The following is a 25170-nucleotide window of genomic DNA, read 5'->3' as shown; positions in this document are numbered from 1 at the left end:
GCTTCTTGGAAAATAGTGTGCAATTCTGTGTGCTCTGCACAGGTGAGTGGGTTTGACAAACCACCTGTAGAAGACACAATCTCTCCTCCAAGTGTACTCGGAGGTTAAGAAATCAAAACTAACTTGCCATAGCACTTATATACTGCAGCTCTGATGATTTGACGAGCTTTTATCCTCACTCGTAAGTCACTTTGGATGAAATAATAAACGTATACATGAATGTATACAGTACAGTGTTCAGCATAATTGAATACACCCCATTTTGAAAATTAATATTTTCATCCATTTCTCAGTGAATATAGGCAATGTATTTTGGTGCATTTCAACAAATTTATTTATTAAATAGATATATTTATTAAAATAATATTTTAGTCACCAAACATGTTTAGAAATTGAAAGATATTACAATTTAATTCAAGCAAAATACTGCAAAAAATAATTACAACCTACAAAATTTAGTACATTTTTCAATATTTTTGCTTCTCTTGATTTTTTCCTCTTTTTTTAAATTTGTATTTAATATTTTCTAAACATAAATTTGGCTGTGCTAGTTGTTGGACCGTTATTTTGTTAGATAAGCTGCAGATTTGGCATCAGTACTGACTAATCTAATGTTTATGCACAAATATAATATTGTAAAGCTTCCTATTAAACATATGAATTTAAAAGAGAGATTTGTTAGTGGTGTACTTATATATGCTGAGCATTATGTATACTTGTTAACCAAGTTTATCAGATTTAAAAGGAACACTGCCTCTTTTTTTGTAAATAGGCTCATTTTATAAGTCAAACAGTTGAGTTTAACCATGTTTGAATCCCTTCAGCTGATCTCAGTGTCTGGCAGGAGCTAGTGGTGGGCAAAGCGAGGCTTCACGAAACACTGAAACAGTTGAAGCAAATGTGTCGAAGCTTTTCAAATACGGTGACATAGTGGTCGTTTTTTATGTATTACTCTGGAGCAGCTTCAACAAAGAAACAGTTAAGCAAATTGAGGCATTAAACCCCATGTTGGAAAAATTGAGGTTTCAAGTGATTTAGTGAAGCGATGAAAGTTCCTGACTAGCAGGCCGAAATGATGGGTTTGAATCCAGGGAGATGCTGCTACAGACGTTAATTTTTAAATGCTCTGTTCTTGTAACATGTTTTATTTTAACATTATTCTGACATCCGAATGAACACTGTGAATTAATGTGTCTTGTTTTGGTCATAAAAAGTAACATTAATAAAATACATCGTCACAATTTCAGAATATTTGTACAAGTCGGGATTCGAACTTCACATGGGGCGTCAGCGTCAACACTTCCCGTTTACTTTGAATAGTTGATGTCAGGCGTTGCCAAAAAGCATTGTGGATCTGTCTGCGCTGCTTCAGTGTCATTGCTTGCTCCAGAAGTTGGGAAATTCTAAACTTTTTAAGCGCCAACGGAAGCGTCAGCCAATCAGATCACTTCATGCAAAAACCCCAGCTCAGACAGTAGCCAATTGAGGACTAATTTCATTGGCTGACGCTGCTATGATGATCGCGTCAGCCCCAACTTCAGACACGCCTTCGGTCAAGTGTTGACGCTGAAGCCCCGTGTGAATTGGGCGTTACTCTGTGCACATGACTAGGCTACATAAGAGAGATTTTTTTCCAACCCTGTCAGTCAAATGCAGATTCGCCAGGTCTCGAAACAATTCTGAAATGACCGATGCTTTGAATCGCTGTAGTCACGTGACCTTATGTTTCGAAACACTTTAGTGACGCGACATGGGTGTTTAGGATCATGCTTCAGTGCAGTGTTTCGAAACACTTGCACTTCGGGATCTCATTTCACATCAGCCATCCCTAGCAGGAGCGCTTAGCTTAGCACAAATCATTGAATCATATTAGACCATTAGGTTCTCGCTCAAAAATTGTAAAAAATTGTTTCAATAATTTTCCCATTTAAAGCAACTTTTCATTTCCCATCGGTCTTAGTACTTGATGTAACTACAAAGGAGTAAAGCTTTAACTATGAAAATTATCGTAACTTTTTATCGTAATTTTTTTTTAAAATTTTGGAGCGAGATGCTAATGGTCTAATCGGATTCAATGATCTAAGCTAAGCTAAGCTAAAAGTGCTCCTACCAGACAAAGATCACCTGAATGAAATCAAACATGGTAAAGCTCTATTATTTAACTCTAGGGCACTTAAAATAAGCCTAAGTGTTCCTTTAATCCACACTTGAATAATAAACTTGAATAAAACTACTCCTCGTTTTCAAGCATAAAAGTCATACGGACAACTTTTATGATACATTTATGGCACTTTTAAAAATGTAATCTTCAATCAAATCGTCTTCTAGTGCGGTAACATAAGCAGCATGAACATCTCTTGTGTTTTGCAGAGAAACGACTGATGACAGAACATTTATTTATTAATGAACTACTCCTTTAAACTCTCCATCTAGTTGATCTGCATCACAACACTGTGAAAGAACCCAAAGAATCAAATACGTGTAACATCAACATGACAAGACGATGATGATGATGTGTTGACGGGAACACTACAGGAAACACTGCTGTTGTCCTGTGTTTGTAAGTCTCTGTAGTCAATGAGGACGAGGTGAGGTGGCCAGAACTAGTGGTCTTGCATACTAAGGGAGCATCAAGGGTTTTCTACTGCTTCCGACAGTTTGGCCAGCTGAGTCCTCCACAGGCGCCCGACACGATAAAATACAACACCACCTGAGATAAGACAAAACCCGGAAGAACATTTTCATTATTAGTTGTTCACTAGTCTGAAAGTCTCAGGGGATTGGAATGACATGAGGGAGAATAATTAATAACAGAATTTAATTTTATTGGGTGAACTAATCCTTTAAGGTGTCAAACTCAGTTCCCTGAGGGCCTCAGCTCTGCATATTTTTGGTTCAACCCTAATTAAAAACATCTAATCAAACTAATTAAGTCCTTCACATTTGTTTAAAACCTACAGGTAAGTGTGCTGAAGCAGGGTTGGAACTAAACACTGCAGGGCTGCGGTAATAATAATTTAGACAGTAACATAGATACTGTAACACAATTTGTCCGCTCCTGTGGTTTGTAATGTAATGGGTGGCACAAATGTCTTGATACCTCAGGGTGTTGATGTTACCATCCACTCTGCAGATCTCTTGCACAACCCCATACTGAATGTAACACCAAACCATGATTATTCATTCACCAAACTTGACAGATTTCCGTGAGAATCTTGGGTTCATGCGGGTTCCAATAGGTCTTCTGCAGTATTTGTGATGATTGGGATGCAGTTCAATAGATGATTCATCAGAAAAATCTACCTTCTGACACTTTTCCAAATGACCAACTAGAACTCAAGTTATTAGCTGTTGCTCTTACAACTGGGATCAACAACAAGACTTTTGTCAGGTAGTCTAATGTGTAATATGGAAGTTGAGTCCCCCAGGAATCGAGCCTGCTTAGGACCACAAGGAATCGTCTGTGGTTAATGTTCTGTGGAACATTAATCAGAGCTGCGTTAGCTTGTTGAAGCTAGGAGGCTAACGGTATAATTATGCTAGCACATAGGCTAACTGGGCTAATTAAATAGTATGAAAGATAAATGTTTTAATTCATAACCCATTTATTATACACAAGTATATGAAAAGGTCAATATAACGCTTATAAATGTTATTTTAATGGTGAGATGAAATGCTCATCATAACACTTTTTAATGATTGGTTTTGATTGATTAAAGGATTGATTAACTTTAATAATTGGTTTTCTCATTCAATAAAGAAAAACTGGGCAATGTAATGCTCACAGACAAACTTTAAACAAAGTAGCATTTATTCACAAAGGAGGGATTCTTTGTTCAAATACGTCTAATAATCATCCATAACATTTACAAACATTCATTGTGTTCCTTCTTTACTTGAATTGTTTAAGTCGCTTTATTTTTTGTATGATTGTTTGCTGAATAATCAGAGCGATCTCTTTAGCCTAGAGCTGCACAATTAATCGAAAAAAGATCGCGATCTCGATTCGACCCCCTAGACGATCTTAATCCAGCATTTCTACGATTCTGCCAATCATATTTTCAATTTCAGGAGAGAAGCGAAGGCGGCTGCACGAGTCTTTTCATTGTTTCACATACATTGCTCAGCGACACCTCCAAATGATGTTGAAAGAGTCACATACTGAATTTATAAGGTATAATTCACCTAAAATGTCATTTTTGTCTTCATATAATGCTGTATTCGCAGCCGGGAAATCACACGTGACGTGAGCTGCTGACCGTAAACTGTTATCACAGAGAGGGCGGGCACGCAACCTACTTAATGGCGCAACCTATTTAATGATAGACGCGAGCGCGAGTAACAGGTAATAAAGTTGTAAATAATATTCAGTTTGTGGCACAGAGTGATGGTTTAAGAGCCGCGCGCGAAGTATGACCAGCACTTATCAGTGAAAATGAAACCGAAAGCGTGCACATCATTTAAACGATCATATCGCATTTTAGAGTTATGATTGCAACAAGCATTTGATATGTTTTTTCTTTCATAGTGAACACAGAGTTGTGCGTGAAAATAAATGTTTACAGTGTCAGTATAACTACTCTAGCCTATATAAGGTTGATTTTACGAGTGAATAAAATGGTCTAATTAATAATGTTGTCAATGACAGATTGCAAGCAAATGCCTAGATCTCAAACATAATTCAACATCAGAATAATTATAAGTAGAATAGAATTATTTATAGAAACCAGTAGACCTACACATAATATTATTATTGTTGTTTTACCATATGTTTGAGAAAAAACAATAATAATTTTAGACTCATATTAAGCTTTATTTTACAGAATCGTGAGAAAATCGTGATCTTTATTTTAAGCAAAAAAATAAAATAAAAAAATCACGATTCTCATTTTAGGCAGAAAATTGCAGCTCTACTTTAGCCGATGTCCGATTTTAGATGCTGAATTGGGCTGACTCAATCCGACAATAACCTAACGAGAGGTGACTTGTGGAACACACCAAACCAACTAGCCGGACAGATGCTGACCGATGAAAATCAGAACACACCAAGCTGACACAAAACAACTAGCACTAATGAAAGACAACAGTGTTATCGTCTCGCTTGTTTAGTTTAGTTGGGCTAACCTAACGAGAGGTGACTTGTGGAACACACCAAACCAACTAGCCGGACAGATGCTGACCGATGAAAATCAAAACACACCAAGTTGACACAAAACAACTAGCACTAATGAAAGACAACAGTGTTATCACCTTGCGTGTTTGGTCTAGATGAACTAACCTAACGAGAGGTGACCTGTGGAACACACTAAACCAACTAGCCGGACAGATGCTGGCCGATGAAAACCTAAAACCTCATTCACACTACAAGCGACTCGCAGCGGCAAATCGATCGTTTATTTTAACGGAGAGTGATCGAATTCCAGCGACCTCCGCAAACGAAAGCGACTATTGGCGACCAGGTGGGCGTGTCGAGGGATGCGTCAAAGTTGAGAATGCTTCAACTTTATGCAAACAAAGAGCGACTTTCTTGAGCGTCAGCCAATACGAGCACCAGTATAGCTCACATGATCCTCTCTCAGCTCGCTCAGAGGCCGGTTGTATTTGTGCGTGCATAGACCTACACAGACTTGCGTTTGCAGCAGGTCGCCACCCAGAGCGACAGTCGCTGCTAGTCGGAATGAGGCATAAGGGCCAGAACACACTAAGCTGACACCAAACAACTAGCACTAACAAAAGACAACAGTGTTATCGCCTCGCTTGTTTGGTCCCGATAACGTCTGGACCAAAAAGCTGCACGTTAACACACCAAACATACGAAAACTGACTGAAACGAGAGCCGTGTTCTGCACTAGCCTGTTTTTATGTTCCACAAAGGGAAACCAAACTTTCGGCGTGCACAGACAAAGAGTATAAACAAAGCAGAATTTAGTACCATTTTCACAGCAATTGTCCCTCACCATGGAGGGATTGGCTCGTGGAAATATTTCTGATAATCTAATCATCCATATCGTTTACAGTTAGCCTCTTTGTGATGCATCTTGGCTTGAATTATTTACTTGCTACGTCGCTTCACTGTCACACTCACGCTCTGATTCGTTGCTGAATAGCCAGTCAGATCGATCTCTTCAGCCGATGATCCAACACCAATTCTACACGCTGAATTGGCCCAAATAGCTACAATGTTGAGAGGAAATATGTGGAACACACCAAACCAACTAGCCTAAACAATAGACCGACGAAGCCCAATGACCGACCATTGGCTTGATGTGTCTCAGTCCTTACTCACAAGGTTGATTGCGTCACAGATCAACATGGTAGCTTACCCACTGTCCTATATCTGGGACAGGACTATCTGTGCGGTCAAGCAAATGCTAGACTCAATTACAGAGGAAACTCACTGAGATGTTAGCAGGCTTGTCCGTGATGCAAGAACTTACCAGCACGGCTATGACGACGATGACTGTTAACTTCAAGTTCTTCATACACATGGCGTGGGCCAGGTTACGACTCGTTGTTTTAAAGGTGACCGACTGCGAATAAAAAGAAACCTTTTGTCATGCTGTAACAGTTACCAACAAACAAAGTCATTTTTTACTGTTTTTTTTTACACACAAAGGTGTTTTTGGAGCTTTGTATGATTACAGTTGAACCACATGTCAGATGAAATGTTTTGACAATATTTTTGGTTCCTTTTTTGAACTTAAAAGTTTCATGACGTTTCAGGATGAGGAAGCTCTCAGATTTCATCGAAAACATCTTAAACCTTTCACACGTGTTTAATACTCCCACTGATGACTTTTTTAATGTGAGCATTTTTTAGAATGCCTCACTTTAAAGTTTCCATGGTGTAGGGTTGTCACGATACTGGAACATGGTACCAGTCGATACTAAAATTTTTAAATTGTCCATTTCCCGGTAACATTTGAGCTGATGACACAGAAATGACTGTGATTGGCCGTGAAGGTCATCAGTTCACTGAACTCACCGCTGTTTACTGAGTGTAACCAGATACAGGGACACTGGAGCATTTCAAAGTCATGACGATCAGCTTATAAGCTGACATACGAGCGATCTGCTGATCAATCACAGCTTTAAAACGCTCCAGTGTCCCTGTGTCTGTGGTTACACTCAGTAAACAGCGGTGAGTTCGGTGAACTGATGACCTCCAGGGCAAATCAGCACCGTTTAAGAACGCGCTCAACAGTGCTCAAACGAAATGGCAGTTTTTTAAATTTCAGTATTGATTTGTACCGAATTCCAGTATTGTGCTACCCTATCATGGCGATGCATCAAGTTTATCATGTGACACACTGTGGCTCTGATTAATGTATATATTGTGTTTGTTTCTTTTTTCAGCAAATATTGACTAACGTCCTAATTTTGTTAGTATTTAAATTAGAGGCGTGACGATGACCACCGTAATGAAAGGTCAAGCGCAGTGATGTGGTTATTACAGTCATCACCAGCCTTTTTAGTTTATTATTTATTTTAGCACATGAATTTTTTTAGGATTGTATTATTTTAAATAATAGTTTTTTTAGGGAAACCTAAAACCTAAATAGGGAAACCTGAGCACCCGGAGAAAACCCACGCGAACGAATCCACACTGAAACGGCAACTGACCCAGCTGAGGCTCGAACCAGCGACCTTCTTGCTGTGAGGCGACAGTACTACCTACTGCACCACTCCTCTTATTATTATTTTTAATAATCATATCTATATAATATATATATATATATATATATATATATATATATATATATATATATATATATATATATATATATATATATATATATATATTATATATATATATATATATATATATATATATATATATATATATATATATATATATATATATATGTGGTTAACCGATTGATTTCTTGTTTCATCACCACGGTAACAAAAAAATCTGCAACTGTCACAGCCCTAACGTATATATCTGATATTCCCACTCTCAAATGTGTGTAATTTCTTCATTTAAACAGTAATAATTAGTAGTAATGATCCTATTATTTGATCTATATAGGGTGATGGGCGCCACCATATGACAAAGAATATTAATTTTTTGGGTGAACTAACCCTTCCTTGTTTTGAAAGGTAACAGAACCAGAACTCACAGAATCCATCAAGTTCTCGGTTTTATCGATGAGCAGCTCAAGCCTCTCTCCTCTCTGAGCTACGAGATCTGCGGGAACACAATTGCAGCACATATTCGCTTAAAAAGTTACCAGTGACATTTATACAGAATAAAGCGACTGGGTCTTACCAATGTTCCGGACCATAATGCCTTTCAAGTCATCTACTTGCATCTGTGTTTCTGTCAGTCGGTCTGAGCCTTTGGGATCTGAGTGATGTTTCTAAAAATTTCAGAAATGAAAGTCCATGTCAATGCCAAAATGAAAATATTGTTTTAGACATAGTGACCTAAACATGTGACTCTCATCTTGACTGCAATGCACTGGAAAGTGCTTTCTTTGGCAAAATTGATAGTTTAGCAAAGTTAATAGTTTAGTAACATTACGACTTTCAATAACAATTTAGAATAATGGTCCACTATTTAATGTATTTGCTAACATTAAGTATGAATACTCTTTTATTAAAATTTATTAATCATAGTTCAACATTAACTAATCCATTATTAACATCCAAAGTTGTGCTCATTAATGATAATTAATGCACAGTGAGTTTACATGAACTAACATTATTTAAATACCACAACAAACATTAATTACACTGCAATAAATGTTTAACTAACTGATTGTTCGTGTTAGTAAATACATTTACAAACATTAACTAAATGGCATATTCGTCAACCCTCCCATTTTTCCCAGGATTCTGCCGTATTTTACAATTCATCCCGTAAAAGATATTTTCCCGTATTTCTCCCATATTTTTAATCTTTCTATGAAGGGTGGCAATGAACATGAAAGAGCGGATGCTCCCTATACGCAACCCATACTGCTGAACCATCAGCGGACGCCCTTTGCTCTTAAATGTGAATCTGTTCGTGCTTCACATTGAGAAATAGATGCTGTTTCCCAAATGGTTTCTGTACATGCGATTTGAAGTGGAGCGAAAGTGGACACTAGGATTTGGGTGTGTTTCAATAGACATATACACATAATAACAACAACAACATCTAAACATGTCAATCTTGGTGAATTTTCTTTTAAATACAACAAATTTTGTGTTAAATGAGCATAAAAAAATTAGGAAAGCAGTCGAATGCTTTCATTATAGATCTGTGCATTGTTAAAGTGACACCTCTGTTATTTAATGTAAACAAACTAAAAATCTAAATGAGAGATTCACTCGCTGCTCTCTAATCAGAATGTTTAAGTTATACAGTGAAGAAAAGATTAATGAGGTTTATAGCTTTATAATCTAATGTAAACTATGTATTCTATGCTTTGTAAATAATAATAATAATAGTAATAATAACAATAAAAAAGGGTAGGGAGGGTATCCCTTATTTTCACATCCCAAGGTTGACAGGTATGAATAATGGACCATTATTTTAAAGTGTTACCCAATTTTCAAATAAGTTTTAATACTCCACCGTCACAATTAAGAGTCACAAATAAACAACACTTGACTTTAATAATCTATCAATCATACTAGTTCCCAAGTAGAGCAGGCTACAGTATTGGTATTGGTCTATACATGTCATATTTGAGACTCCAATTAGGTTTAAAGTGCGGGCACTATTTTAATCATGCTCATAACATCCACACCTCTTCTTTCTATCAATGTCAGAAGCTACTATTGTGTAAACGGTACCTACTTTACCTACTTGCATCATGAAAGTATGTACTTTAAAAAAAGTATATACTTTTGAGTGTGTAACAGAGGAGAATGCAAGCTTTGGGAAATACTACTTCCTCATTAACTGACTTATGTTGCAAAGTTACGTGCCCTGATAATCATCTTGGAGAAGCAGAAGCAGGTTAATCTGCCATTCGTGGGTCTTGCATGCAAAGAAATCTCAGGTGAATATTTATGTTTTCAAAAGTAAATGACTTCTTTATAAAACTTTGCATTGTTGTTGAAGATATTGAAATATAATTTGGAAAATGTAAAAAAAAAATATATATATATATTCTAATATAATAATAATATGATATGTTTTAAAAGGTTTATTATATTGAAATCTGATATATGATAAATCCATACATGTCCATATATTTAATATTGCAGCTAATATATTTAATAAATTTTTTCTTCCAATGGTTGAAAAAATATAAATGTAAACGGTACATCAGTGCAATATTTTGAAATATATTGCATATATGACATGCTGTGTATCCGGAAAGTATTCATAGCGCTACACTTTTTCCACTTTTTTTTATGTTTACAGCCTTATTCCAAAATGAATTAAATTAATTTCTTTCCTCAAAATTCTACACACAATACCCCATAATGACACTGATTTTTTTGAAATTGTGGCAAATTTATTATAAATAAAAAACCTGAAAAATCACATTTACATCAGTACATCAGTATGCTGTGAAGCTCTAAATTGAGCTCAGGTACATTCTGTTTCTACTGATCATTCTTGAGATGTTTCAGCAACTTAATTGGAGTTCACCTGTGGTAAATTCAGTTGATTGGACATGATTTGAATAGGCATACACCTGTCTATATAAGGTCCCAGGGTTGACAGTGGATGTCAAAGCACAAACCAATCATGAAGACAAAGAAATTGTCTTTAGACCTCAACAAGGCCAAGGCACAAGGCTGGGGAAGGTTCCAGAAAAAAATTCCGCGGCTCTGAAAGTTCCAATGAGCACAGTGGCCTCCATCATCCGCAAGTAGAAGATGTTTGGAACCACCAGAGCTGGCCAGCCATCTAAGCTGAGTGATCGGGGGAGAAAGGCCGTCGTCAGGCCCGATGGTCACTCTGTCTGAGCTCCAGCATTCTTCTGTGGAGAGGGAAGAACCTTACAGAAGGACAACCATCTGTTCAGTAAGGCCACTCCTTAGTAAAGGGCATATAGCAGCCTGCCTGGAATTTGCCAAAAGGCATCTAAAGGACTCTCAGACCATAAGAAAATTCTCTGGTCTGATGAAGTGAATGCCAGTCGTTGCATTTGGAGAAAACCAGGCATGGCTCATCATCAGGCTAATACCATCCCTACAGTAAAGCATGGTGGTGGTTCACCTTCCAGCAGGACAATGACCCAAAGCACACTGCCAAAATAACAATGGAGTGGCTTCACAACAACTCTGTAAATGTCCTTTAGTGGCCCAGCCAGAGCCCAGATCTAAATCCTATTGAACATCTCTGGAGAGATCTAAAAATGGCTGTACACCATCGCTTCCAATCCAACCTGAGAGCTTAAGAGGTACTGCTAAGAGGAATGGGCAAAAATTCCCAAAGACAGGTGTGCCAAGCTTGTTGCATCATATTCAAAAAGACTTGAGGCTGTAATTGCTGCCAAGGCTGTAATTGCATCAACAAAGTATTGAGCAAAGGTTGCGAATACTTCTGTACATGTGATTTTTCAGCTTTTTTATTTTTAATAAATTTGCAACAATTTCAAAAAATCTTTTTTCACATTGTCATTATGGGGTATTGTGTGTAGAATTCTGATGAAATAAATTAATTGAATGCATTTTAGAATAAGGCTGTAACAAAAAAATGTGGAAAAAGTGAAGCGCTATGAATACTTTTCGAATACTGTTTATAACTTTGGCACTGCATAAGCACATTTTCCCTCTAAGTATGAGATCTCGCCTTACCTAAGAAAATAAATTAAGGACGTTGCAAACATGTAATGGTTGGAAGCAGATTTACAAAAATAACAGATAAAACAGATATGGTGAAAAATGCAGCGCTGCTGATGTTTAACCTGTGCATGCACGTGCATCTTCCTCTGCTTATAAACTCGTAAACAAACACTTGCGATCGGTTTGTAAGATCAGTCAGATCAGCGAATACCGATCGAGTACTGATGTGATTATCGGCCGATACCGATCTCCAGCCGATCAATAGGAGCATCCCTATTATTCAGATAAGTGACATTTCAAGGCTTAAGTTAATTAGGCAAATCATTGTATAATGATGGTTTGTTCTGTAGACAATTGAAAAAAATAAATTGCTTAAGGAGGCTAATGATGTTGACCTTAAAATAATAAAAATAAATTAATTAATTTAAAAAAAATAAAATTAAATAAAAAACTGCTCATATTCTAGCCGAAATAAAACAAATAAGACTTTTTCCAGAAGAAAATATATTATAGGAAATACTATGAAAAATTCCTTGCTCTGTTAAACATCATTTGGGAAATATTAGAAAATAAATTCATAGAAGGGCTAACCATTTTGATCTCAACTGTATATGCAATTTGCATATCTCGCCACATATCAGATTTCTATATTAGACAGTTTTAGCATGCATGCAGTTATATTAAATGAAAGATCAAATTTGACAGAGTTACAAAAAGAGTTATGTTGCAGCAAAAGCCTTTGGTCGTAGGATGAAAAGTCACTTTATTTTACTTTACATCACTGCAGTGGTACTGAAGCCGGATTACACGCAAGAGACTGTCAGTGTCATGTCCACTATAAATCACTGTTGATTTGCAGAAAGTTTTGAAGTGTATGCTAAAAAAATACTTGAAATTTGTCTATAGGCTTCTCTCTCTAATTAGGACTGGAGAATAACAGATTAACCCAGTCATGTGAAAAGCCTTCAATACGCTCTAAGCTAAAGCTCAGCATCTCATAATCCTTAACTACATGACCTATATCTGCAACATTTCGGTTAGCCATCCAGTTATTCACACAATTTTTATTTACATTAATTTATATTACACTTCCTGAAAAAAGTCCTTTCCAAGTTTTAGGAACAACAAATAATAACTTGACTTCTGCTTGATCATTTGGTATCAGAAGCGGCTTATAAGAAATGCTAAAGCATTTAGATTACGCTTATTTTACCTAAATAAAATATGATCATGCCTTGATTTTTAATTATTTAAATAGGACAGTAAGGTCTGACTTCGCTAAGACAAAAGTCTTGTCACTTAAAAGAAATAATGTACAGTATAGAATATAAAGTCATGGTGCAGTGTAGAAAGAATTAATATTGTGTATGACTCCCACGAGCTTGGAGGACTGCATCCATACATCTCTGCAATGACTCAAATCACTTATTAATAAAGCCATCTGGAATGGCAAAGCAAGCGTTCGTGCAGAATTCATCAAGATTCTTTGGATTCATCTCCAATGCCTCCTTCTTCATCTTACCCCAGACATGCTTAACAATGTTAGCTTCTGGTGACTGGTCTGGCCAATCCTGGAGCACCTTGACTTTCTTTGCTTTCAGGAACTTTGAATGTAACCCCAAACCATGATTTTTCTTTTAACAAACTTGACTGATTTCTGTGAGAATCTTGGGTCCATGTGGGTTCCAATAGGAGGATTCTGCATTCAGCATTTCCTTCATCAGAAAAATTTACCTTCTGCCACTTTTTCAAAGGATCAACTAGAAGTTAAGTTATTATTTGTTGCTCTCACAACTGGGACCGACAACAAGACTTTTGTCAGGTAGTTTATAATTCTGTTCTTTCATTTTGGGTCACTTATTCATCAAATAAGTCTTCAAATAACTTATAGAAGAACATTTTAGAAAAACTATTAATATCATACGATGTCTGTGATGTTAAAAATGCACCATAATGCTTCTTGATAAATTTGATTTAAATCATAAAATCTTGAAAAAACTAATATCAAGTATATGTGAAAAAAATGATAAAATTTAAAAGGTATAGTTCACCCAAAAATGAAAATTTACACACAATTTACTCACCCTCAAGCGGTTCCGAACCAAATTGAAGTGGTTGGACACAATGTTTTGGGGGAAAAAAAATAAACCAGTAACCATTGACATACATTGTAAGAAAAACATATAGATGTCAAGGGCTACCGGTTTCCAATATCCTTCAAATATCCTCTTTTATGTTAAAAAAAGAAACAAAAAAACAAACAAACAGGTTTTAAACAAGTGTAGGGTGAGTAAATATTGAAAGAACTTGCCTTTTTGGGTGTATTATCCCTTTAATTATGGCTTTTTGGTCAAAAAATTGTACATAATAGAAAAATCAAACACAGTTCATTTTGTTCTAGTTTAACTGTATCTAAATACAATTGGTAATTTTGACAGTATCCAGATGACAGAGAAAATGACTAGAAGCGATTTAGAGTAAACTGGCTGACAAAAGATGATGATGAGCCTTTATTTGTTACAACACTGATACATGCAGCGAAATTGGGCCTCTTCGACCATACACAAACATCACACAAGAGCTAAATTAATTATATAGGCCAATGGATGTAAAGAAAGTAAAGAATGAGGAGGCTCATTCTCGCGCTCCAGATGGTCTGTTTAACTGTTTTCTCGCTAGTGAAGTGTTTAGATTTCCACTTACTAAGTCTGCCATGTAATTAGCATATGCGCCATAGCGCAACACAACTGACTCCTAAAGGGAATTGGAGATGAGACTTTGATTGGTGTATTCTCAAAACACACCTATAACTCATTAAGAGAATAAGCTCAACCCTGTTATACCATGCGCCTCAATGCAAAGCGGATTTTTCCATCCTTAAAAATAGCAGAAGTGGATTCTGACACACCCTTAATGCTTTTGCGCCTAGATTGTTAAAATAGAGCCCAAAAACTTTGCAAATACTGAAAAAGTTTGCTTTGAACTTAAATTATAGCTAAAAGTAGCTATTTAGTTACATCGTCAGTTAATACATCTGTGTGGCTCTGTAGAAATTAATTTACACGTTTTGGACGTGTAGTGGAAATGTACAAAGGTAAGATTTGCAGCCAATCACAACGATAGTCACTTTTCTGAAATACTAATTTTAGGGGTGGTGTGGAAATATTTTAGAAGGAAATTCATCACAACATTGGTAAACATCTCATGTACTACACAAACAAACAAAAAGAGGAAAAAATGCAGTTGTGTTTACATGAGAAAATTAGGGATGCACGATATATCAGCAGACATGATGAAATCGGCCGATAAATACTATTTTAAAGTTATCATTATCAGGCTGATAACAAAGATAGACTGATACATTTAAGCCCTTAAATTATGTATCATTTTTCAATAACTTAGGAGTTTACCACCTAAATATTCTCATCTGAAGTTACACTATAAACTAAGACCGACAGATAATGAAAAGGTGCATTTTTTAGAATGATATGGTTAGGAATGATTTATTATTTACACTGGTTGACCCACTTCAATGCTTGCTGCCTGACCCTTTTGAATTATTTTAACGGTAATTTGATTTTGGTTAATGGTCAATGACTTGGTTGCTTTATTTATGCATCTTTTTGTGTCAAGCAGTAGATTTTATTTATATAAAAAGTTGGCCACAGAAAATAACAGCTAATTCAGAGATCAGATCAAACTTTTCTGAAGTTAAATAAAAATAAAATTCAAGTTCACTTTATGTGTTTGCCAATCGTTTTTGCAATCATGCAGAAAACGGAGCAAAAATATATTTGTCAGCATATTTAGTTGAAGTCACAATTATTAGCCTCTTTTTTCTTTTAAAATATTTCCCAAAAATGATTAACAGAGCAAGACATTTTTCACAGTATTTCCTATAATATTTTTTTCTTCTGGAGAAAGTATGCTTTGTTTTATTACGGGAACAGCAAAGGCAGTTTTTTAATTTTTAAAAAAACACTTTAAGATCAATATTAGGGATGCACAATATATCAGTTCAGCATTGATATCGCAATGTGCGCATCAGCAATAGTCACATTGTAGGATTTGCAATGTTGAGTCTGAATCATACTTGATTTGTGAAGTCACTGCTAAGTTTAACTATGATAAAATAAAGGTTTATCAGTTGCAAGTGGTTTAAAGGCCTGTGACTATGCATTTCAAGAGAGTTTAAAATATTTGGGCACAAAAAATGATGATGTTTGGAGGTGTAACAAAAATTAATTGTACTTAAATATTTATACGATTTATGCAACTTGTTTGTAGTCCAAATATATACATTACAGTATATATAATGAAAAAGTGAAATTAAGATTATTTTACCTAGCCCATTAGCAGATAATATTGGTTGTTTTAAAGAAAAACTTAATTTTGACCTATTGCTTCTTGAAGTCAAGTGCTTATTTGGGGTTTCCACCTGGATTTTGCCTACCCAAATTTAAAAAGCTTTCTAAATCCACATGCAGCGGTGTAAATGCAAAAGTTTGCTATCATTTTAAAGAAAACACTTTGAATTTTCATAAAACACTGTTGAAAGTGATTAAAATAATTGTATATGTTGTCTGTTTTATAATAAACCTCTCCAAAAAAAGAGGCTTTTTTTTGTAAATTCAAATTTGAAAGAGTACCTTTTAGGTTCTGTGTGGTCTAGGTTGCTGTAATTAATTCTGGTGGTTCCTGCACATGTCAGTAAAAAAGAAAAAACTCTCTATCATAATCAATGCAAAAGTTAATCTATTCCAACTGATGAGAGAACAAAACCACTTATGGGGATATTGGGCCAGGATGGACCTTAAAAATTTAAGTAAATGACATCACGGACCCGGTACAGAGCACGCAGAGTTTACGATGTTTTTAAATGATCTAAGAATTTAGATATTTGGGCTAGGCAAAGCAAAGTGAGACAAAGCAAAGTAAGAAAAAACTATTTTTTTTTTTTGCATTGTGATTATTCAATTTCTGCACCTGAATACTCCATGTTAAGACTCCAGAGAAAACCGTCAAATAGAGACATTCAAAGCATCTTGTGAAACTGTATTCATATTGCAATATTAAATCGCAGAAACATAAAATATTGCGATATTAAATATTTCCAATATTGTGCAGCCCTAGTCAATATTATTAGCCATTTTAAGCAATATTTATTTTCCTTGACTTGACTTGCCTAATTACACTAACTTGCCTAGTTTACCTGATTAACATAGTCAAGCCTTTAAATGGCATTTTAAGCAGAATACTAGTGTCTTGAAAACTATCTAGTAAAATATTATTTACTGTCATCATGGCAAAGATAAAAGAAATCTGTTATTAGAAATAGGTTATCAAAACTATTATGTCTTTCTGTAAAGAGAAATTGGGGAAAAAATATGCATAATAATTTTGACTTCAACTGTATATTAGCCTCCGAATCTGAAGAGTTATCGGTTATCAGTATCGGTCAAAAATTTCATATCAGTGCATCCCTATTGAAAGTGTACAAAACACATACAAAGATGGCAGACGCACGTACCATTTGTGCAGCCAGTGTGCTGGAAAACTCACTGTTCATGGCGTAGGGCAGTGCGGTCTGTGCTCGAGAGCCATATGTGGTCTGAAACCTCTTTTTCACCTCATTGAGGAAGCCAAACGCACGAGACCGCTCAAACTCCTGAAAGAGAGACAAACGGTTTAGAGTGTGAATGGAGCTAAAGAGAAGCTGAGCTCATGTGACGGATACTCACATCATCAGTAATACACAGATAGACAATCCGCTCATGGCAGATGTAGTGGAAGAGATAGCTGAGAAAAAAAAACATTAGAAACACATTGAATCAGCACAAGGAATCACTGCTAAAACATTCACAGCAAATGAGCACAGTGTTTCCCAACCCTGTTCCTGGAGACACACTAACAGTACATGTTTTGTATGCCTCCCTTATCTGACCCATTTATTTCAGGTTCTGGAGTTCTGATGAGTTGATTCAGGTGTCTTTGATTAGGAAGAGGTTGGAAATGTGAACTGTTGGTGTGCCTTCAGAAACAGGGTTGGGAAATGCCGCATTAGCTAAATGTTAGTTATACCTGCCATGAGAATATGTGAGCTTGTTGTTTTCCGATGGGATTTTGGCCAGGATCTGTTCAGTCACTTCCAGAAAGTTGCCAGAGAAACACGCATGCTTAGCTAGAACGGTTGATCCTCGAGCCACCACCGCAAACAGGATAGCCATCACCACAGGTAAACCTTATCGAACACTGGAAGATTTAAAAACACTTGTGTCAAAATAATTAAAAAACATACATTATTGACCTTATTTGGACTGATTCAGCTTTGGTTTGGTTACTTTTAGTTTATTTGGTTTGGTTACATTTTGTTTCTTTGTGCTATTAAGAGTTTGGCTGTGAAAAAATGATGCATGTAATCTTGGTAAATCTAATTTTATAAAATTGGTATAAAAAAGCATTATTCAGGAACTTGTATCGAATTCAAAGTATCTGCATTGCAATGACAAGATATGTACAGGTGAACACAAAGTTATTCAGATTTTTTTTTTATCTGATCTAGTTTATTTTATCTTGGCCATGATGACAGTACTTATTAGCTATTTTGCAATATAATTGTTTCAGCATTGATATCGCAATGTATGCATCCACAACAATCACATCGCAAGATACGCAGTGTTGAGTCTGATTTATAGTTGACCAGAAGCTACAGAACTCAGTGCTTCCCACACATAGACTTTACTTAGGCGGGCCGCTCAGGTATGTTAAAAGCCGCCCAAGTATATTTAGTGGCACATTTTTTTTTACTGTAATTAAATCCTTTTACATTTTTTGTATCTGCTCAATATAACCAAACATCCACGTTCGATTAGGTAGTGCAAAATCTTCTCTCATTTACCAGTTTCACTCTGTGCCTGCGAAACCTGTCAACAATCATGCAGACAGTTTCACGTGCTCTTCGGACCCACAGAGATGCGCATTTTTGAGACTTAAAAAATTCATCCCATCCGGGTTTCTAAAATCTCCTAAAATGTCCGGAATTCAACTTTTGCTTTCGCTTTCTAAAGCCTGTATGCGTTTTGGCATTACTCTTTTATTAAAGAGAATTTCCGCCTGGTTTCACAGCCGCGAGACCGAAAGAAAAAGTAAATAATAGATTCATTAATCTAAACGACTCAGAAAGATTTTACTATATACTCGGAGAGGACGAAATGACATCTAAAACTGGCTGCAAAATATATGTACACCATTAGTAATGGTTAATCAACGAATGTGCCTTATTTTAAAAATATCTACTCGCTTTAATCTTGCAATTATGGTAATTGTAGAGATACTGTCTGTTTATATTAACTTTTCTGTCATTTATTTCTCATTTGCTAATTATTTTATTAATTTGATGATGTTAATATATTACATAGGCTATTTTATATACATATCTAAAATGCTTTGGCATTCAAGTTTGCTTTGAACTTGAAAGAGAGAAGCAGATTTTACTTGTCAGTGGGTACACATGGCTCCTGAACAGCATAAAAGTATTTCTTTTTTATTTCAGTCTTTTTAAAGTCTTTTTTTACTTTAACCCATTGAAAAGAAACAGTGCCATAATAAATAAAATTATTATTACAAATGAAATAATGTGTGTTTGTCGCACACAGTTAACTATTATGTGATGTGGGTAAATGGTGTGTTTCAATCCGGCTACCACTGCAAGTATATTTCAAACCTGTGGGAAGCACTGGAACTGCATTTAATTACTGTATTTATACGGAATTCATACGATTTATGCAAAAAATTAAATGTTTCTAGTCCAAATACCTTCATTTCAAAGCGAAAACGAAAGTTATTTTGCTTACCCCACTGGCAGATAGTTAGCTTATTTAATGGAAAAACTCTTAATTTTTATGTACATCTTCTGAAGGGGAAAACAAAATAATATTTTTATTTGTTCTACCAATTTTTTTGATATTTAGACTAAACAAGAAGTGAGAAAAGCATTTTTTGCATTGTGATTATTCAATTTCTGTACCCAAATACTGTTAGAATACGTCAACTAGAGCTATTTAAACTATCTTGTAAAACGTTATTCATTGCAGAAAAATAAAGCAGCCCTAATTCTGCTTAAATTGCAATTTAAAGGCTTAACTAGGTTTAGGTTAATTAGACAGAACATTGGACAACAGTGGTTTGTTCTGTAGTCAATAAAAAAAACAAAAAAACAAGAGGGCTAATAATATTGACATTAGCAGTTTTACATTTATTAAAAAATAAATTATTATATATTTATATAAAATTATACATATGCATATATATATATATATATATATATATATATATATATATATATATATATATATATATATATATATATATATATATATATATATATATATATAAAATCTAGCCAAAGTAACAGGAATAATAGCTGCACCGTTAGAAATACAGAACCAAAATTTCACAGGAGAGCTAATCATTTTCAACTTTATGTAAATGTTGTTGCAAAATTGCAACAAAAAAGCCCTTTGGATTTTCATTTTAGGGTTAGGACAGAACACAAATGCTACTCTTTCCAGATACTGTAATATTTATTTTTTTTATAAATACTGTTTAATAACAAAGATATTTTGAAGAAAGCTGAAAATTGTGAAGACTTTGTTAGCCCCTGGTTTAATTATTTACAATATTCCTAATTCTTAAAATGTGTTATTAACTACTAATTTGTGCAGATTACCAGCATTATTGTTTTTATTATTATTATTAATATCATCTGTCATTGTACCCTGTAATCAATTAGGATGGACAAAATCAAATCCTGTCCTACATCTTTCTTTTCTCTCAATTCAGAAGCTGTTTTCTTTTGGTTATATTTCACAATAAGGAAGGAAAGACTATCGCAACTTCTGTTTCAGTTATTACCTTCTGTTTCAGTTATTATTCCATTCACAGAAAAAAACAGCACAACAGGATTATAGTTTTTAAAATTTATATCAACACGTAAAAGTTGTAGCCAGTGTCTAAACATTAGAAAGCTGATCACACCAAATGCTCATCTATTATTGGACGGAAATGGTGCAAACACATTTGAGGAAACAGTTTGGTGAACCGTAGAGTCTAGAATTCAGTCATGATTCTAGGAAACAGCAAACCAACTTGTGATCATATCACTTGACTATGATCCCGTCTCCTTTTTCTGCATGCTGACTAAACACTCGAACATAAAACATTTACATAATACATTATAGCAAACTAAATAATAAGAATTCTGTACTTCATCAATTTGACTACTTTTAATTACTAACGTTATGTAAAAAAATGTGTTATTCATAAAAAAAACCTTAGTCCCGCTTGCTGGGAGTTGATTTTACTATTCAAACCTAAAAAGGCTAGTTCACTATACTCAGTACTGTGTTAATTATTGATTAATCATTCATTACACAGTTAATTCAATTAAGTTTCTAGTTCATTAACACACCAGCGTTATATACATAATCTTAAATATTTTGCAACAGGCAACTATCAATGTTTTGATATTAATATATGCATTTGTAAGCTTTTAGTTTATCTGACTTACTGTATACATGTATATCAGACATAATTAATAACATGAATTACAAGAAACACGATTTCACATGAGTTAATAACTGAAATAACGTTACAGTAAACGCTATGTAATAATTGCACTAGTTGTTATTATTATTGACTAACGTTAGTCTGGAGGGATTCAAAATGACGACAAATAATAAAACAACGTTTTCTACCAGACATTAATCTAATAATAAAATACTTTTGATGAAATCAGATGATGAAGTCGATGATATGATCCGTTGATCGATCATCATCCGCTTTATGTACATTACCTGAGATTCTGACGGACAAACAGCCGCTCGTGCACCTCTCTTTGACGTCTTTTACCCACAGTGGCATAAACAGCACTTTCATTGCCTTACAAACATGTCTGAAATGCTAGAATTGATCAAAATAACGCCGGTGTGTGTAAATCCAGAAATCAACAAACGTCACTGTCTTCCGCGTTTCGTCATTCACAGGCGACCACGAAGAGATGTCTGCATTGCGTCACACGCGCGCGCACGAGTTGTTTGTTGGTACAGTAGATAGTGCTGATTTAATCATTTTGATGTGATTTGGTTTGTCTTGTGAAACAAACTAATAGCTTTGAGATGTTATTCAAAGATAGGGGTGTTTTTAACGAGTTCTGTAGTCTACATTTGATGTTAAAATGTGGCTATTCCTGAAATAGAAGTGGGTCAGTATTTGTCATTAAAAGAAACAAGCAGTGGTGGAAAGAGTACTAAAAATCATAATCAAGTAAAAGTACTATTTCTTGCCCCAAAATGTAGTGTAAGTAGAGTAAAAGTATCTGTAATTATTACTCAAAAAATGTGTAAAAATAGCAGTTTAAAGTACTTAAAGAGTAGTGAGTATTACGCTGTAAAAAGCTGATGTGTTCACATGTAATTTGTGGATATTTGTGTAAACGTAACATTCTGTAGTGCATTTAGTTTATCTTCAGTGACATGCATCTAAACAGTCTCTCCATCATTGGGTGTAAAGATTTTGGACATATTCTTGGACACTTTTAATGCTTCCAAACAGTTTGCTGCATTTATAAAGCATCCATGTCTTGAGGTTGTGCAGTATGATGCGTTTTACTTTCTATTTGTGAACAACAAGACAGATTTTTCTAATCTCCATAGACAGGGAAAATAAAGTAGTGACTGCAGGTAGAAGTAGTGGTGTAAAAGTACAGATACAGCACTAAAAATGTACTCAAGGGAAAGTAAAAGTACACAATTTGAAAACTACTTAGTAGAAAAACTACTCAATTACAGTAAACTGAGTATTTAATTTGTTACTACACCATTGGAATCAAGATATAACAATAATAATAAAACTATTTACATCCATGGTGTCCGATGGGTCTTAAAAAGTCTTAAATTTCAAAAACTAAATTTTAGGCCTTAAAAAGTCTTAAATTCGCTGAAATATTGGGTTGTAGGTCTTAAATCATTTTAAATAGGTCTTAATTTTGGTTTGTCCAAGTAAAGCTACTCAGTTAGGCCGACAACCATCCAATCACCAACAATACATCTCAGTAAAACTTTATTTTTTATATTTAGGTTTTTATTCCAAAGATACAATTCACAACAGCTGTTAGACATTTTAACAGCAAATTCTCCAAATTAAATTCCCTCATCAGGAAAAAAACGAAACAATTACACGATTTCCCATGATAATGCTAAAAAAACCTTCAGAAATTTCATTCTTTGTGGTCTTAAAAGGGTCTTGAAAAGTCTTAAATTTGACTTGATGAAACCTGCAGAAGCCCTGATATTATTTTAAAGCCTTGAATCTATTATTTGCAATGCAACTAAAACCTGATTATGGACATGACATTTTTGTTTTCTCATTTGCTTATTTTAATTTCTATGTTATCGCACTTGTATTTTGGTCAAAGAATATTGCTGATTTAATAATTCAAAAATTTCCTGTAATTTTTTTTTTCTTCTATTCCTACAATCTAATGGATGTATTGAGGCTGTTAGGCAAAACTAGATAATTTAAATATAACATGAACCATATTTCCAACATTTATTCTATAAAATTGTCTTTATATACGAAGCTGAAATTGCAAAGAAATTCATTTTCATATAAATGATTAGGCTATAAGGAGGATAAGGCATTCACAGCTTGTATACAGCACTTGCTGTTGGAATATGGAGAAAAAGCATGAACAAAAGATGCATTTGTTAATAGTGTTTAAGCTTTACATAGAAAGAGAGATATTTATGGTTTTTCCTGATATCATAGTAAACTGATAGTTAGAATGCCTTGGTTTTCAAAGCTGCCTCAAAATATAATCTTTATATATTGATCAGTTTAAACAACATTTGTGAATAAAACATTTCAAGAACCTTTAACATCCAAATGTATAGTGCTTTCAACATATCTTCCATTTTAGTGAAGAGCATAGTTCCTGGAAATCGAGCCTTTTAGACATTTTTTTCTACACTGTTCATAATTATATTGACACAGTGACAATTCACCACTTGCAGGATAAGCTTTTAATAAACGTTTACCAAAAGTTCAAAATTACATAGTGAAACGTAAACACATGTAATGCAATGAGCTTTTTGTGGACTATCAACGAGCTGGAATTTTCCTGCCATTTTCATAAAAGCTTTTAAGCAGTTATGCACCAAATGCAGGGAGATCTGCATGGAGACAATACAAAGGCAAAGCACACATTGTTTATAGGCTACTGACATTGTGACAACACAAAGTTAGCAAAAAAAATCTCTTTACATTTCTTTAAAAAAACTACTTTTAAACCATTTATGACTGCACTACAGTCCTTGTTAGTTTATTCAGCATTGCCTTGCCACAGCACTCTGCACTTAAAAGTCCCATGAAATGAAAGTTTTAGATGTTAGCATCAGTGTGTTAGTCTTAAGGATATCTATAAGTTAGTTTGCTCCACACTGTGACAAAATTTGCAGAAGATATAAACATCAGTGTCACTTACGCTTAAGTAGATCAAGTTTTTTGCCATCACCTCATACTTCAAATCTTCTGACCAATCAAATGCTCTATAGTATCTGACATGTCCCGCCCCCTTGAAGATCTTCTCATTTGCTCTTCATTTGATTCACTTTTGAGCTTAATCACTATCACTAGCAGAGTTGTGGCAGCATATTGTGCTCCAAAATCTCTATGTACTTTGTTAGCATTAATGGTGCCATCAAAGAAGTGCAGGTTACCTTTGCCAATGTCACTGACACAACCCCATACCATGACAGTCCCTGGATTTTGGACTTGTTGCTGGTAACAGTCTGGATGATCCTTTTCTTCTTTGGTTCGGTGCACATGACGTCCAATTCTCCCAAAAACACCTACCGACTCATCTGACCACAGTACACGTTTCCACTGTGTGATGGTCCATACCAGATGCCTCTGAGCTCAGAGAAGTCTTCTGGACACTGTTAACATAGGGCTTTCTTTTGGCACAGTACAGTTTTAACTGGCATTTGTGGATGTAACTACGTATTGTGGTACTTAAAGGTTTGCCAAAGTAGTCCTGAGCCCATATGGTGAAATGACTTATAGGTGAATGAGGATTCTTGATGCAGTTCTGAATGACAGGAACTACCTACTTTTTTATTTGCGTTTTCCATACTGTCCCAACCTTTTCTGATTTAGGGTTGCACCTGACTACCATTTACATGCTTAACTAAAATGTTGGCACAGCCTGAGCTACAAGTGACTAAAACAGCCAGCTATGTGAAAACCTTTAAAGTGTAAAACTGAAATATAAACCAGTGTAAACGTGCATCACTGCACACGTAATGCCACACTTGTAAAAGTCATCATTTTTATACCATTTTTATTTTTCAGAAATGGTAAACGTCAAAACAAATG

The 25170-nt window shown here is 35.0% G+C and overlaps 1 protein-coding gene across 1 annotated transcript; it reads right to left on the bottom strand.

The window, feature by feature from the left end:
• Nucleotides 1-2476: 2476 nt before the first annotated feature.
• Nucleotides 2477-21763, bottom strand: sybl1 (synaptobrevin-like 1). Its single transcript, XM_056471911.1, has 8 exons — nucleotides 21591-21763; nucleotides 17818-17988; nucleotides 17478-17535; nucleotides 17267-17404; nucleotides 8273-8363; nucleotides 8124-8191; nucleotides 6438-6530; nucleotides 2477-2710 (listed from the first exon to the last, which is right to left on the bottom strand). The coding sequence occupies exons 2-8, from the start codon at nucleotides 17961-17963 to the stop codon at nucleotides 2642-2644; spliced, it is 663 nt and encodes a 220-aa protein (XP_056327886.1). The 5' UTR covers nucleotides 17964-17988; nucleotides 21591-21763; the 3' UTR covers nucleotides 2477-2641.
• Nucleotides 21764-25170: the final 3407 nt, after the last annotated feature.

This window comes from Danio aesculapii, chromosome 14, assembly GCF_903798145.1.
Source record: "Danio aesculapii chromosome 14, fDanAes4.1, whole genome shotgun sequence".
NCBI classification, from domain to species: domain Eukaryota; kingdom Metazoa; phylum Chordata; class Actinopteri; order Cypriniformes; family Danionidae; genus Danio; species Danio aesculapii.
The sequence above is the reverse complement of the archived record's forward strand: the minus strand, read 5'-3'. Positions and strand labels throughout refer to the sequence as shown.